Raw genomic sequence first — 12,856 nt, forward strand, 5'->3', positions numbered from 1 at the left:
TCCTGGAAATTGAATAATAGTATCTTCAATTATTTTTATTTGAAATAAGATTTAAAATTTAAGATCAAAAAATCAAAAATTAAAATGATACAAATTCTAAATTATAAGGACTGTTAGTATAATTTACCCAATATTTTTTTTTTTTAAAATCACAAACATTTTCTTCTAGTGTTGTATAATCATGCACATTGTAATAAATGAAATGATAAAAAAGGAAGCATGAGAAAGGAAAGCCACTTTTGTGATCTAGAATTCGAAAGGAGACAGCTAGATTGGTGCAATGTTGACTAAAGCCTCACTTGGCGAATGATGATTTTAATTAGAAAGTTAAAAAATTATTTTTTAAAAAATCAATAATTTATATTAAAAAATTAAAATATATATATATTTTATTTTTTACACATTTTTTCGTTAAAAATTAAAAAATTATAGTAAGTTTGAGGTCAATACATTCAGAATAATCGTTTTTTACACATTTTTTCGTTAAAAATTAAAAAATTATCTCAAATATATTAATTTTTTTACATCATATTTTAGTCAAAAAATTAAAAAATTATTAAAAAAACTGTTTCTAAACCAGGCATAAATACATTTTTTTTTTTTTTTTTACATTGGAAAGTAACTAAATGCAATACTCATCTCATACCTAAAAGAAAGAAAAAAAGAAAAAGAAAAAAAAAACAGCAATACTCATCCATGACCCCACTCTACACCAATCTAGATTCCCAAACAATGAATGAGATAAGGTAACCTATTCCCATCTCCATCTCCATCTCCACCCATATTATGAATAAATAAAATCATTTTGAGCACTCTAATTAGAATTCCATAAAATCAACCAAATTAATTATTAATCATAATTCTTGCATTTTATTAGAAAGTAAATAATTAAGTTTTGTCATAGGCAAAATTCTCTCACAAAACAACATATATATTTAAAATGCCTTAATGAGTGAGAATACTTTGTTTTTCACCGATACTCAAATTCAAATTTTTTATTCTTACTGGTAGTAAAAAAGAAATGAGAGAGATAGAAAATAAAATAAACGAATTCAATTCTGAAATGTGTTTTGTTTTGAATATTCAAAAAATACTCCTTGTGTAGTTTAAATTTATTTTATATATAAAATAAATTTAAAATTTGTAACATTATTGCATTAGTCCAAACCTACCGTTGCCAGTATTGCTCATAGTGAAAACTTTTTCCACATTCCACTCCCTAAAATACCCTTCATTATACAAATAAACAACCCCCATTAAATCATTCTCATCCCCACTCTGCAACACTCCACACCACAAAGAAAGAAAGAAAGAAAATCAAGAATGGAAGATCTCTTCTCCCAATTCATCATCCTCTCAGACCAATCACTCTATGACAAGAACTTTGATCCTTCCACCATTGAAGACCTCATGAAGCTCTTTGAATTAGAGTCCTACAAATCATGGGCTGCCATGGAACTTGAGCATGAAAATGAAGTGGAACAAGCAGAGGAGTCCATGAAGGAGGCAGAGGATGAGCTTGACTCTGCCATGGAAAGTGCCATGGAAGAGTTTCGGCTTTTCGAGGAGGAAATGGAGAGGGAAGCCAAGGCTGAGCTGCAGGGGTTGGTTAGGATTGGTGAGTCTGCTTGGAAGATGGGAAAATCAATGGAAAAAGCAGCATCCATTGCCTCAAGAAAATATGTGGAGGCTGCTATGAATTCTGCTAGTGCATCGATGAAATCGGCTTGGAAGGGACTCTCTTCTTCTAATACCAACAAGGTTCATCCTTCTTGAAGAAACTGTAATTGCCTTGAATTTAATATTGTGTCCAAGATTTTTTTTTTTTTTTTTTTGGGTGTTGGAGAATAGTAGATCCATGGACTTGTTTGGAAAAAAATCAACTACTCTTCTTGATCTTAGTCTTGGGAGAATATTTTTATTAAAAAATTCAACTACTCTTCTTGTTCCAAGGACGATTTTTCTGGGAAATCATTTACTTTTTTTTTTTTTAATACTCTCATGATGCCTTTGTTTCTCACCTTGCTCATTGATTTGGTTTATGTTTGGATTATGGAATTGAGTAGAGATTTGTGGAGTGAAAAGAAAAGGGTTTTTGCTCCACAAATCAATATTAAAATTGAAGATCCAAACACTAGTCATTGTGACAGTGATAGTAATAGCGATGATGATAAGGATGATTAATGGTATTATTCATGGAAGGTAAGCAAGAACACTTGTTTTCATGGATTTTCTTGATCTAAAACAAGATTATGATTTAACAAAATTACATTCAAAAGTATTCTTTTATGATCTCTTGGTTGAGGCCTAAAGTGTACATCATATGAATGATTTTTGCTATGAGCTAGTTATGGTATTAAACTACAGAAGGAGCTCTGTGTGCAATGTGCAAAGGGAGAAAAAGGTTGTGCTTCTTTTTTCTTTTTCTTTTTTTCAATCAGTAGAAGAAGAATCGGGAAAGTAATAATAATGCGTTCGTATCAGTAAGGAGCCAGACATTGCACCTAATAATACACCACCTACCAAACTTATTTAGGCTTCGTTTGGCAACTATATATTTTAATTAAAAAATCATTATAAATGGTTATATCACTTTCTTTATTTTTCGACACATTTTTTTATAAAAAGTCTAAAAATTACTAAAATAGCTTATTGTCAAACGTGGCCTTAGTCTTAAAACTATTATGGAATAATGTAAAATTTGTGTGATCAATACTTTGTTATTTGGAGGAATGCTTTCCAATTAATAATGCTACACTTACCAAGTCATACCATGTGGTATTACAATCGCTCAATCAATACTCATTTAACAATTCACACTCATGCAATATGACTTGATGATATACACATCATTTGTAATATTTTTCAGAAAATTGAAGGATCCTAATTCCTATGGATGTACTAGATTTTTTAATTGCTATTCATAACTAGAGTAAGAAGATGCTCTTGAAAGAGGGACATGTCATCAGCTCAACAATGCTCATATCTCAAATTTGGTAATTGGTGAATCTGGGACTGTTGCCTTTGGACTAATAGCATGATTGCTTGATTTGTCTGTGCTTGAACTTGAAGGATAGTGTGGATTAGGTAAGACTTAATTAAGAGGTTTTATTATCGTTTAGTCAAAAATGAAGGTAATTAACAAAAGCAAGGATCCTCTAAAGTGATTTTTTCCTAAAGTTTCCTAGAGTACTACATTGTGTGGTTGAGATTTACTGGCAAGTCACTTCAATTTTTTTGATGTGACTTGTCAATAAATCTCAACCACACAATATAGCACTCTAGGAAACTTTAGAGAAATTTCACTCTAGAGGATCCTTGGTGAATTAACAATGAGTTAATGATGGCAAGTACATTGATCGTCCCGTGCCTTTTTTTCATCTACTTTTTTTTCTATTACAAAAATTCATAGTTGGGTCAAAATATAATTTGATGAGAAATGTAAGAGTTAATTGTCAAAATGAAAAATTAACAGACCGAAGTGGTACTTCCTGTGAAATGTAGGGATAATAAGAGTAATTCACGCGTAACAGGTTTATACATGCCCCAGCCTTAGATAAAGAATAGTTGCATAGAGATATATCTGTTTCTTCATGCATTGTTAAGATCAATATTGGTTTTTACATGTAAAACAAAAAAAACAAAAACAAAAACAAAATCAGTGGTAAAGCTAATGGAACATATCTACACTGAATTTTTTTTCTTCTCTCTACTCTCTTTTCAAATCTCTATCTCTATTCAAATTTATAATCCAAACATAATTTTAATAAAACTCATTTTTTCTTTTTATGTTGCTTTTAGTCTCACTAGATTGTGTTTGGACTATAGATATGGGTAGGAATTTGAAAAGGAAAGAGAAAAGTTAATGTAAATGAAATATAAGTTTAATTTTTTCTACATTTGTTTTTTCATTTTTCAATTCTTTATTTAAATTCATTATAGGCCTCATTAGAAAACATATTATTTTAGTAACGTTTTGACTTTTTACGAAAAAATATGCAGAAAAGTAAAGAAAGTGATGTAATAACTTGTAATGACTTTTTTTTATTTTTTTTATTAAAATGTATAATAAACAAATGAGCCATAAATATAAGGACAATGAATATAAAAACGCTTCAAATTTACGCTGGAGAGCAATATCAATAATTATATTCCATTTTCTTTTTTAGTATACTCTATGATTTTTTTCTTAATATTTTCATGTTTTCAAAATTTTAAGTATTAAGGTAGAAATAAATATTTCAAGATAGTGAATGCCAACCAAACTATACCTAACAATGCAATTATTGTCAATTTTCAAGCTACAAATGCGTTAACTAAAATATTTGGTCTAGTAGTTATATAACGTGGGTGTTTGGAAAATAACTATTTTAGTAGGTTATTTTAGTTTTTGGTTATTTTAAGAGGTTAAAATTTTTTGTTTGGAAAGATAGTTATATTTTTTTGTAGTTAGATGTGATATTTATGAGAAAAAAAATGAAATGATTATGAATTTGATGTGACATTTTGCCTTATTAATTATTTTAACTTATTTTCTTTTTTTAGTGTTATTTTAACCAAAAAAGCTAAAAAAAGCACTTCACAAACACCCCTAGGGGTGTTTGTATATTGTATATTTAATTTTTATGAAGAAGAATTTTATATTCAAAGTGTTTGTTTCTCCTCTATTACAAAGATTATACGTTGTTAGTTATTTGGGTCTGTTTGACAATCATTTCGTTTTGAGTTTTTAGTTTATATTTACAAAAATTTTTAAAAATGTCATAAAAATTTATTTGATAATTTTTTTTTAATTTATAAATGATTGTCTCCGTTTGTAAATTTAAGGAAAAAACGTAAACTCAAAAATTGAGTTTACGTTAATTTTTAAACAAAAATTTAAAAATTTGACTTACAAATTATTTTTTTCAATTAATTTTGTTTTCAAATAATTTTTTTTTTCAAATAATTTTTTTCAATTATTATTTTTTTAATTATGCTTGGATTTTGATAAATAGCAGTTTTATATCATACTTTTAAAATAAAATGATTATGTTTTTTTTTTAATGTATTTTGTTTATCATTGTACAAGAGGAGACTACCAAAATAACTTTTTCACAAAGGACTCACTTGTGTAACTTCATACAAGCTATAAAATAGTAACTGTTAAAAAATAAAAAAATTATTCATTAAGTAGGTTAAAATTTATTTTTTTTTGATTTTTTTATAAAAAAAATATGTAAAAATAAATAAATAGAGAAGTGATGTTACTTAAAAAAATCAAAAAATTAACTTTTTAACTTTTAATTCAATTGCCAAAAATAGGCGAAACTCTTTTAAACTTATTTAATTGCACCACAAAATTTTGGATAAATTACAATTTTTATTCCAGGTTTGACCCTATATTAAAATAAATATTACGTTTTTAATTTTATCAATTATAAATTTAACCTTTTGATATGTTTTGAATCTAAATTATTTGTTTATTTATATTAAATAAAAATAATAAAAAAATATTTTACTCATTAAATTTAACAAAAAATAATATTCTAGATATTTTATACATACTTACATTGAATTTAATAATTAAAATACTATTTTTGTTGATTTTTTTTTTTAAATAAATTAATAATTTGGATTAGAAAAAAATCAAAAAAAAAGATTTAAATTAATAAAATTTAAAGTTTTTTATTTTTATTTTTAATAAGGGGTCATATGTTTTTGTTTGTTTGTTTTTTAGATTAAAAAAAAAAAAAAAAACTATAACTATAACCAAACATGCCAGAGAGAATCAACTTGACCCAACTCCCAAATTCCTGATATCTCTTCTTCATCGTCCTCACATAGCCTCTCTTTCGAGAGGCCAAACCCTAACTTTCAAATACTCCATCGAGACTATTTGTTTCCTTAAATTTACATTTTCCAACTCATTCACTCTCTCTCTTAGGGTTTAGATAAAGATCGTCATGCATAGATCTGATTCATCTCAGAGATTTTTCTTAAGGTAAATACAAATCCCCAACTGAGCAAAGCCCTGTTTGCTTTCCCGGAAAATTTCGCACCCAAAATCTTCCCTAGAAAGTAAAACTAAGATCTTCAAGTTCAAATACACATATTTCTCACAATTTTTTTTTTTTTAAAAAATACAAGTTAATGGACATAAATAAACCAATTTATCAATGGAATTTTGAATTTGCAGGTGATATTGTTGTTGTTGCGTAATCAGTTGATGGGTAGGGATAAGGATTTGTCGAGGTCGCCGTCGTACCGGCGGAGGTATTCGCCGTCGCCGGCACCGGTGCGGGACAGGTATAGCAGGAGGAGTAGAAGAGATAGAAGCCGATCTCCATATTCTTATAGCAGGTGATATGATACCTGATTACTTTCTCTATCCATGTCTGTGATCAGTTTATTCATGTTAACTATGGAGACTCACATATCTGATCTTTTGTTGTTTATCTGTGCTTTTTGTTTTCCCCTTGAAGAGTGTATTCAATTCAGAATCACAGTGGTAATTTGTTTAGCAGAGAGTTTGGGGTTATGTAATTTTACATTTCAGGCAAAAATATGGGGTGGGTTGGTGATCACTGACACTTGAGCACACGTGTATGTGTAGTTTGTTAGAGGGGTTTTTTGCTGAATTTCTTGTTAGTGCTGGGATTTACGTGGCTTGAATTCATGGATGCTCACATTTGAAAAAAAATGGTTTCTTTTCCTTGTCGGACTCTTTGTTATGGTTTATTTTGAACTGGGTGCAAATTTTAAGTTCATTGCTAAGTTTGTTTTTTGGATTTGGTGAGCGAAAAGAAAAGGAAAGGGGAGAAGGAAGGAAAAGGAAAATGAGGTGGGAAAGCTAAATTTCTTATTTTTGAGGCCTCGTTTGGCAAGAGGCTATTTTAGTCAAAAAGTCAAAAAGTTACTAAAAAAGTCAAAAAGCCAACAACCCATATCAAAAAGTCAAAGATTCTTTTTTCTCTCTACTTTTTGCACATCTTTTCGTAAAGAGCCAAAAAGTCATCTCAAACATACTAATTTTTTTTACATTACATTTTAGCTAAATAGTCAAAAAGTTACTAAATTAGCATGTTCCCAAACGAAGCCTGGGTTGAGAAAATGAATAGGCATTTATCAGAAAAGCCATTTTTTGGTTGGTTACCTACAAAAAAATGCATAGGTACAAGTAACTTCACTTGCCTTTTTATCTTTCTTTCCGTCAACAAATTTAAGATCCACATATTGCTCAATTCTCTGAAGAATCTAGGGCACCAACTTTATGCTACTGCAAAACAAAATGATATTTGCATGAGATGAAGTTTTGTATGTACCTAAACTTCTTTGCCAAATTTGAGTTTCCAACCAAAGACTGACCTTGACATCATTGGACATGATTATTTTACATGATGTTGCTCATTTTATTGGCTTCTTTGTTTTACTTTTTATAGGCAGACGGGTATGGATAGTTGTATACTCTTGGTATTGCTTATGACGCATTGCTGCACTGAGAGTTTTCACTTTCCATGACTGTGCTTACAGTTGATGACCATCATTCTTTCCGCGAGTATTGCGCATTCTTTGCTCATTCTGATGATTATGTTACCCAATTTGTAAGCAGTAGTGATTGGGCTATTGACTTCTGGGGAATTTTATATTTTGCACTGCATTGTGGAAATATGCTAAAGAGAGATATTTGTAGCATAACATTAAAAATGTTTCTTAGATGAGTGTGATAGAATACATTATTTTTTTCATAGAAATTTAAAAAGACGCAGTTGCTTCCCTTAAAATGGGAAGTGAGCAGGTGATGGGTGCCGATAAGTGTCCTTTTGTTGCTTGCTTCTTTAGCTGTTTCATGGGATAGAAGAGGCTGCACCCAGTTTATTCTTAGCAATGTTTGAGGTAACTGTACATGTTCCTATATTATGTTGCTAGATGGTGGGTTGGCATGATGCTATAAATGTATATACTATGATTTGCAAAATCATAGTCGTTGCTCAGTAACATATGTTATTACACAGACGAAGAAGTCGTTCAATCTCCCCTCGACGCCGCAAAAGTCCTTCCCCAACTCCAAGACGCCGTAAGAGTCGCTCTCCTACACCAAGGCATTATAAGAGACAAACAAGTATTAGTAATTCATTGTCTCCACCTAGTAAATCTCACAGTCCAAGTAGCGGGTCAATTGAGCGCAAAAATGCCATTGAAAAACTGAGAAAAGAAGAAGAAGAGAAGAAAAGGTATTAATCACTTTATATCCTGATTCTGATTCACTCTTTTTTATATATAATTTTTTTTGGGCACATCTTTAGAGTATAATAATGTGTTTGTTTCTATCCTTATTTCACCGTTGTCAGCATTTTTAAGTTTGATTTCCTATGAACTATCTTTTCTTCATGTTTCCTATCATCTCTACTTGGTACAAAACAAGTTTGCAGTCAATATATTTTGACCTGTCCATGTTCCCTTTTGTTTCCTTCAAATGATTTATCGAGCAAAAAAGAATGAAATTAAATTAGTTCATTTTTAAAGGGGAAATAAAATGTAAGTTAAGGTACTAGTATTTATAAGTTCATTTTTGTCAATGATTTATTAAGACAGGAAGAGGTTTTTGTCTTTTATGTGGCTATATGATACCAAGTTAGCATTGTCAGCGCGTGCAAGGTAGAACATTTATTCGCTCTTACTTACCCCCCAAAAAAAGTCGCTTGCAATTTATTATGATGTCAGATAAATGAGACTCTTAAGGGAGTTATCATCCTCCTTTTGGGAGAATGTTTCCTAAGAAATTCCCATGTCTAGGTTTTCATAAATAGTCAATGCAGATTTTGTTCTTAGAAAGCTTTTCAACAAGCTTTGGGTAAATTATTGATTCTTCGTAGATCAATTAGCCATATGATCTGGGTATTATACCCTTCCATTCATATTGCTTTCTTTATGGTAACCATGCTCCTGTTGCCAATTGTGGTTGGGTGCCTTCTGATTATAAGAAATGTAGCAAACTGTCACATTGGATGCAAGTTGAGCCTAAATCAGCTAACCTGGATATTACATCCTTGCTTTCGTAATGATGGCCATGCACCTGTGACTAAAACGTAGTTTGTTGCTTTCTAATTGTAAGAAATGTAATGTAACTAACTGCCATATTGGATGTGAACCTAAATTACTGAAGTGCAAGAAAATAAAGTGGTGAGGTTGGCTTACATTTTGGCCCTTTTGGGACATAGGATTTGGATTGAGTTGAGGCTTTATTGCTCTCAAGTTACAAGAATGTGATGTGTGTAACTTTGTAATATTGAAAAAACATCGTAGACTTAAACTTTTTGTCTTCACCATTCACCTCTTTTTTCTTGTATCAAATGTTATTTTTCTTCTTGCAAGTGATGAGATTTTAGTTTGTGTTTTTAAATTCAACATTTGTTTTCAGATGGCCAAGTTCTTTATCTTTCGAACTTTTCTTTCTTTCTCTTGTATTTTCCTTATTTTATCTCGGATCTGATTGAGGCATTGAAACCAAGGCCATTGAACAGGATAACCCTCCTATACTTGTAAACCCTAGACCTTGGTGAAGGTAAAAATTTAATTCACGCATCAAGTAACTGTCTAGTTAGGTTGATTGATAGACTTGCTGGCATCTTCTAGTTCTATTGTATAGTTAGTGATAGTACCTTCTGGTGGGGGTGGGGGTTGAGAGAGGTTCTCTGATTTTTTCTATCTGTTCGGGCCCCCCATAGGTAAGAAATTTCTTTAAGTTATTTTTTGTCGTGCACCGTCTAGGATTTTTTGTTGTGCACCGTCTGGGAAGTTGATGTAACTTGACTGGAGTGATGGAGATTGCGTTAGCCTGGTTGGAAAAGCTGAGTTCTGTTTGCTCTTGGGGTAGGTTGGCCTCTGGGATATTTTGTCCCACTTGCCCAAGTTGAAGTGTCATTTGTCATTTTTTTTTAATGCTATATTTGGTACATGGGGTGGAAAGTAGGAAAGAAGGGGAAGGAGGGATGGAATTGGCATCCCTGGTAATGGATTGTGGGTTCTGGCCAAGTTGTTTGGTTGAGTGGAAGGAAAAGAGGACGGAGCAATGGTTCTAACATCATTTTTACAATTATATGCTTATTTTGTTAAAAATTGAACAAAAAATTGAGGGACAAGAGGTAGCTGTTTCCCTCCTCTCTCCTGCCCAAAATTTGGGCAGATTGGTTTTTTTGGGCCAGAGAGGATTTCTTTACGTCTCTTCCTATCCCTTCCATCTTCTCATCCCTTCTGCCAAACAAGGGAATATGGTTCTTTCCCTCCCTTCTTCCCTCTTTTTCCCCATCTTTTCCTCATACCAAACATAGCTTAACTATTTTCCTGCAAGTAATTTTACAAACAATGGAATCACTAGTGTTTTGTCATTGTGTTCTGCTTTGACAAAACTATTTTAATGCAAGGATTGAAGTATGATGGTGATTAGTTTTAAAATTGCCACAGGTTACTTAACATTCTTCTCCACAGGCTTTTTTGAAGGAAGATACTGCTATAGTTCAACTTGTTATATTTGATGATGAATTGGATGCTTCGTTTATCTACTGTGTACCAGTTTTGAAACTCATTTGTTTGGATCAGGAATCGGTTAGAGGTATGCCTTAAAAGCATGAGCATATTTTTTTGTGCTTTTGTTGTCATGAAGGTTAGTTTGTCAATAATTAAATATAATAAAGAGAGAGGAAAAAGGGTGATTTTGTTATGTCAATTACCATTTCGGTTCTAATGTTACCCGACTTCAAAGGCATTTCTAGAATAAAAAATGATGTGTTTCCCTCCCAGCTTCAGTGGCCATTTCCTGCTTAACTTTCCTCTTGTTCTATCAGGCGTCAACAGGAGGCAGAATTGAATCTGATAGAAGAAGAAACTACAAAAAGAGTGGAAGAAGCAATACGGAACAAAGTCAAAGAGAGCTTGAACTCTGAGGAAATCAAGCTGGAAGTACAGAGACGATTGGAGGAAGGTCGGAAGAAACTTATTGATGTGGTTGCAGCTCAACTTGAGAAAGAAAAGGAAGTTGCTCTTATTGGAGCGAAACAAAAGGAGGCAAGTATTTTCAAAAAGCCCTTCACATATCACTTTCTTTTCCTTGGGCTATGTTTGGATAACATGAATCTTGAGGGAAAATGAGAATCTTATTACTAGTAACCAATTTTGTGTCAGTACTATTCAAGCATTTGCTTTTAGTTAGAAATCCTTCATTGGAAACTGATAAAAATTTAAATAGTGGATCCAAATTTTTTTCTTCTTTTAAATGACTTCCAAGAATGTAAGATTTACATGGGGTAGTGGAGGAATTAAATTCTTACTTAGTTTGGGAATGTGAGTGATTCCTGTTGAAATAGGTAATCAAGAATTACTTATGGGGATCTAGGATCAAATTCGCATTCCCACTATAGATTCACTTTCACATCAAATTCTCTTTTTAATGTCTTCCTTACTATTGCATTCATAGGTTTTGGTGTACATGACTAAACTATATTAATTTGTTCTCTCTCAACTATCTTCAATTGATACTACTCTTGCCATTACACACATAATATATTCATTTCTAATTCTATCCTTCTTATTTGTACCGCACATCTATCTAGACATTCTCATCTTAGCTACTCATTTTATGAAAATGCTATTTCTTAATTGCCCAACATTTTGCCCTGTAAAGCATCTTTAGCTTCATACTTATTCTATAAAAAATTTATTTCAATGTTGTTGGTATTCATCAATCCAATAATAAGCCAGATGCACACGTCCACTCGAGCCAACTTATTTTGATTCTATGGATGACATTAGCTCTAACCTCACCATCCTCTTATTTTGATTCTAACCTCACCATCCTCATTAATAACCAAGCCTAGGTAACAAAAATGTTCACTAGTTGTTATTTCTTGATTTTCAATTTTAACTTTGGCAATGCACGAAAAATAATTGGAATTTGCCATGCAGGAACAAGCTCGAAAAGAGAAAGAAGAGCTAGAGAGGATGCTTGAAGAGAACAGGAGGAAGTTGCAAGAAGCTCAGATGAGAGAAGCATTAGAGCAGCAACGGAGGGAGGAGGAACGATACAGAGAACTGGAAGAGCTTCAAAGACAAAAAGAAGAGGCCATGCGGAGGAAGAAGCAGCAAGAGGAAGAAGAAAGCACAAACCAGACTAAAGTGTTGGGTAAGAACAAATCCCGGCCAAAAGTCTCATTCGCGCTTAGTTTGAAATGATTTTGGTAACCTGGGATTCAATTTCGTGTTGTTTATTTACATTTGTCAAGTTGCTCGGTGTAATTTGAAGAAAATTACAGTTTTTGGTGGCATAGGTTTTTGTTTTTTTGGTGTGGTCCAGTCAAATGTTGCACATATCTTTCTGGTGTAATTTATCAGTGTAAGCATGAAGTTTAAGTGCTTGTTTTTGGTATCAGTTGAATACCTAATGCCCTGGTGCTTCTTGTGTTTAATGATATAACCTCTGATATAAAATAAAAAATAGAATAAAGCTTGTTAGCTCAAAAACTTGGAGGCTCGACTGGCTTGAAATTCAAAACGACGTCGTTTTGAATTCCTCCCTCCCCCCTCCTCCCTCTTTTTTTTCCTCTCTTTTCTCTCTGAAACAGGGAGGAGAGGGAAGAGAGGAGAGAAGGGAGAAGAAAGAGAGAAGAGGGAGGAAGAGAGCCGATGAGTTTGAGGGAGGCAATGAGCGACGGAGAGCAACGGTGATGGCGACGATGGGCTAGGTATACACAGAGCAACGCGATGATGGGCTTCTTTCTTTGTTCTTCTCTGTTCTTTTTATTTCTTTTCTTCTTTCTTTCTCTTTTTCCTCCACCTCCTCCCTCTGTTGCTCTGGGTTTGTTTTTTTTTATTTTGATTTGTG

The 12,856-nt window shown here is 32.2% G+C and overlaps 2 protein-coding genes across 2 annotated transcripts; both read left to right on the forward strand.

Moving 5' to 3' along the window:
* The first annotated feature begins 1,156 nt into the window (after positions 1-1,156).
* Positions 1,157-1,952, forward strand: LOC114306746 (uncharacterized). Its single transcript, XM_028252029.2, has one exon. It carries the CDS (start codon positions 1,324-1,326, stop codon positions 1,774-1,776), a length of 453 nt encoding a protein of 150 aa, XP_028107830.2. The 5' UTR covers positions 1,157-1,323; the 3' UTR covers positions 1,777-1,952.
* A 3,760-nt stretch (positions 1,953-5,712) lies between these two features.
* Positions 5,713-12,416, forward strand: LOC114306800 (uncharacterized). The gene is made up of 5 exons (XM_028252102.2): positions 5,713-5,983; positions 6,179-6,342; positions 7,995-8,213; positions 10,824-11,043; positions 11,941-12,416. The coding sequence occupies exons 2-5, from the start codon at positions 6,209-6,211 to the stop codon at positions 12,205-12,207; spliced, it is 840 nt and encodes a 279-aa protein (XP_028107903.1). The 5' UTR covers positions 5,713-5,983; positions 6,179-6,208; the 3' UTR covers positions 12,208-12,416.
* Positions 12,417-12,856: the final 440 nt, after the last annotated feature.

The sequence above is a fragment of the Camellia sinensis genome, chromosome 12, assembly GCF_055761805.1.
Source record: "Camellia sinensis isolate YWXY chromosome 12, ASM5576180v1, whole genome shotgun sequence".
NCBI classification, from domain to species: Eukaryota; Viridiplantae; Streptophyta; class Magnoliopsida; order Ericales; family Theaceae; genus Camellia; species Camellia sinensis.

What these genes read in the sequence shown, in the direction of transcription:
- LOC114306746 (XM_028252029.2), top strand. Translation starts at nt 1,324, where the DNA reads ATGGAAGATCTCTTCTCCCAATTCATCATCCTCTCAGACCAATCACTC.
- LOC114306800 (XM_028252102.2), top strand. Translation starts at nt 6,209, where the DNA reads ATGGGTAGGGATAAGGATTTGTCGAGGTCGCCGTCGTACCGGCGGAGG. An exon ending in GAAGAAGAAGAGAAGAAAAG is followed by an intron (nt 8,214 to 10,823) that starts GTATTAATCACT and finishes TTGTTCTATCAG; the next exon opens with GCGTCAACAGGAGGCAGAAT. An exon ending in TTGGAGCGAAACAAAAGGAG is followed by an intron (nt 11,044 to 11,940) that starts GCAAGTATTTTC and finishes TTTGCCATGCAG; the next exon opens with GAACAAGCTCGAAAAGAGAA.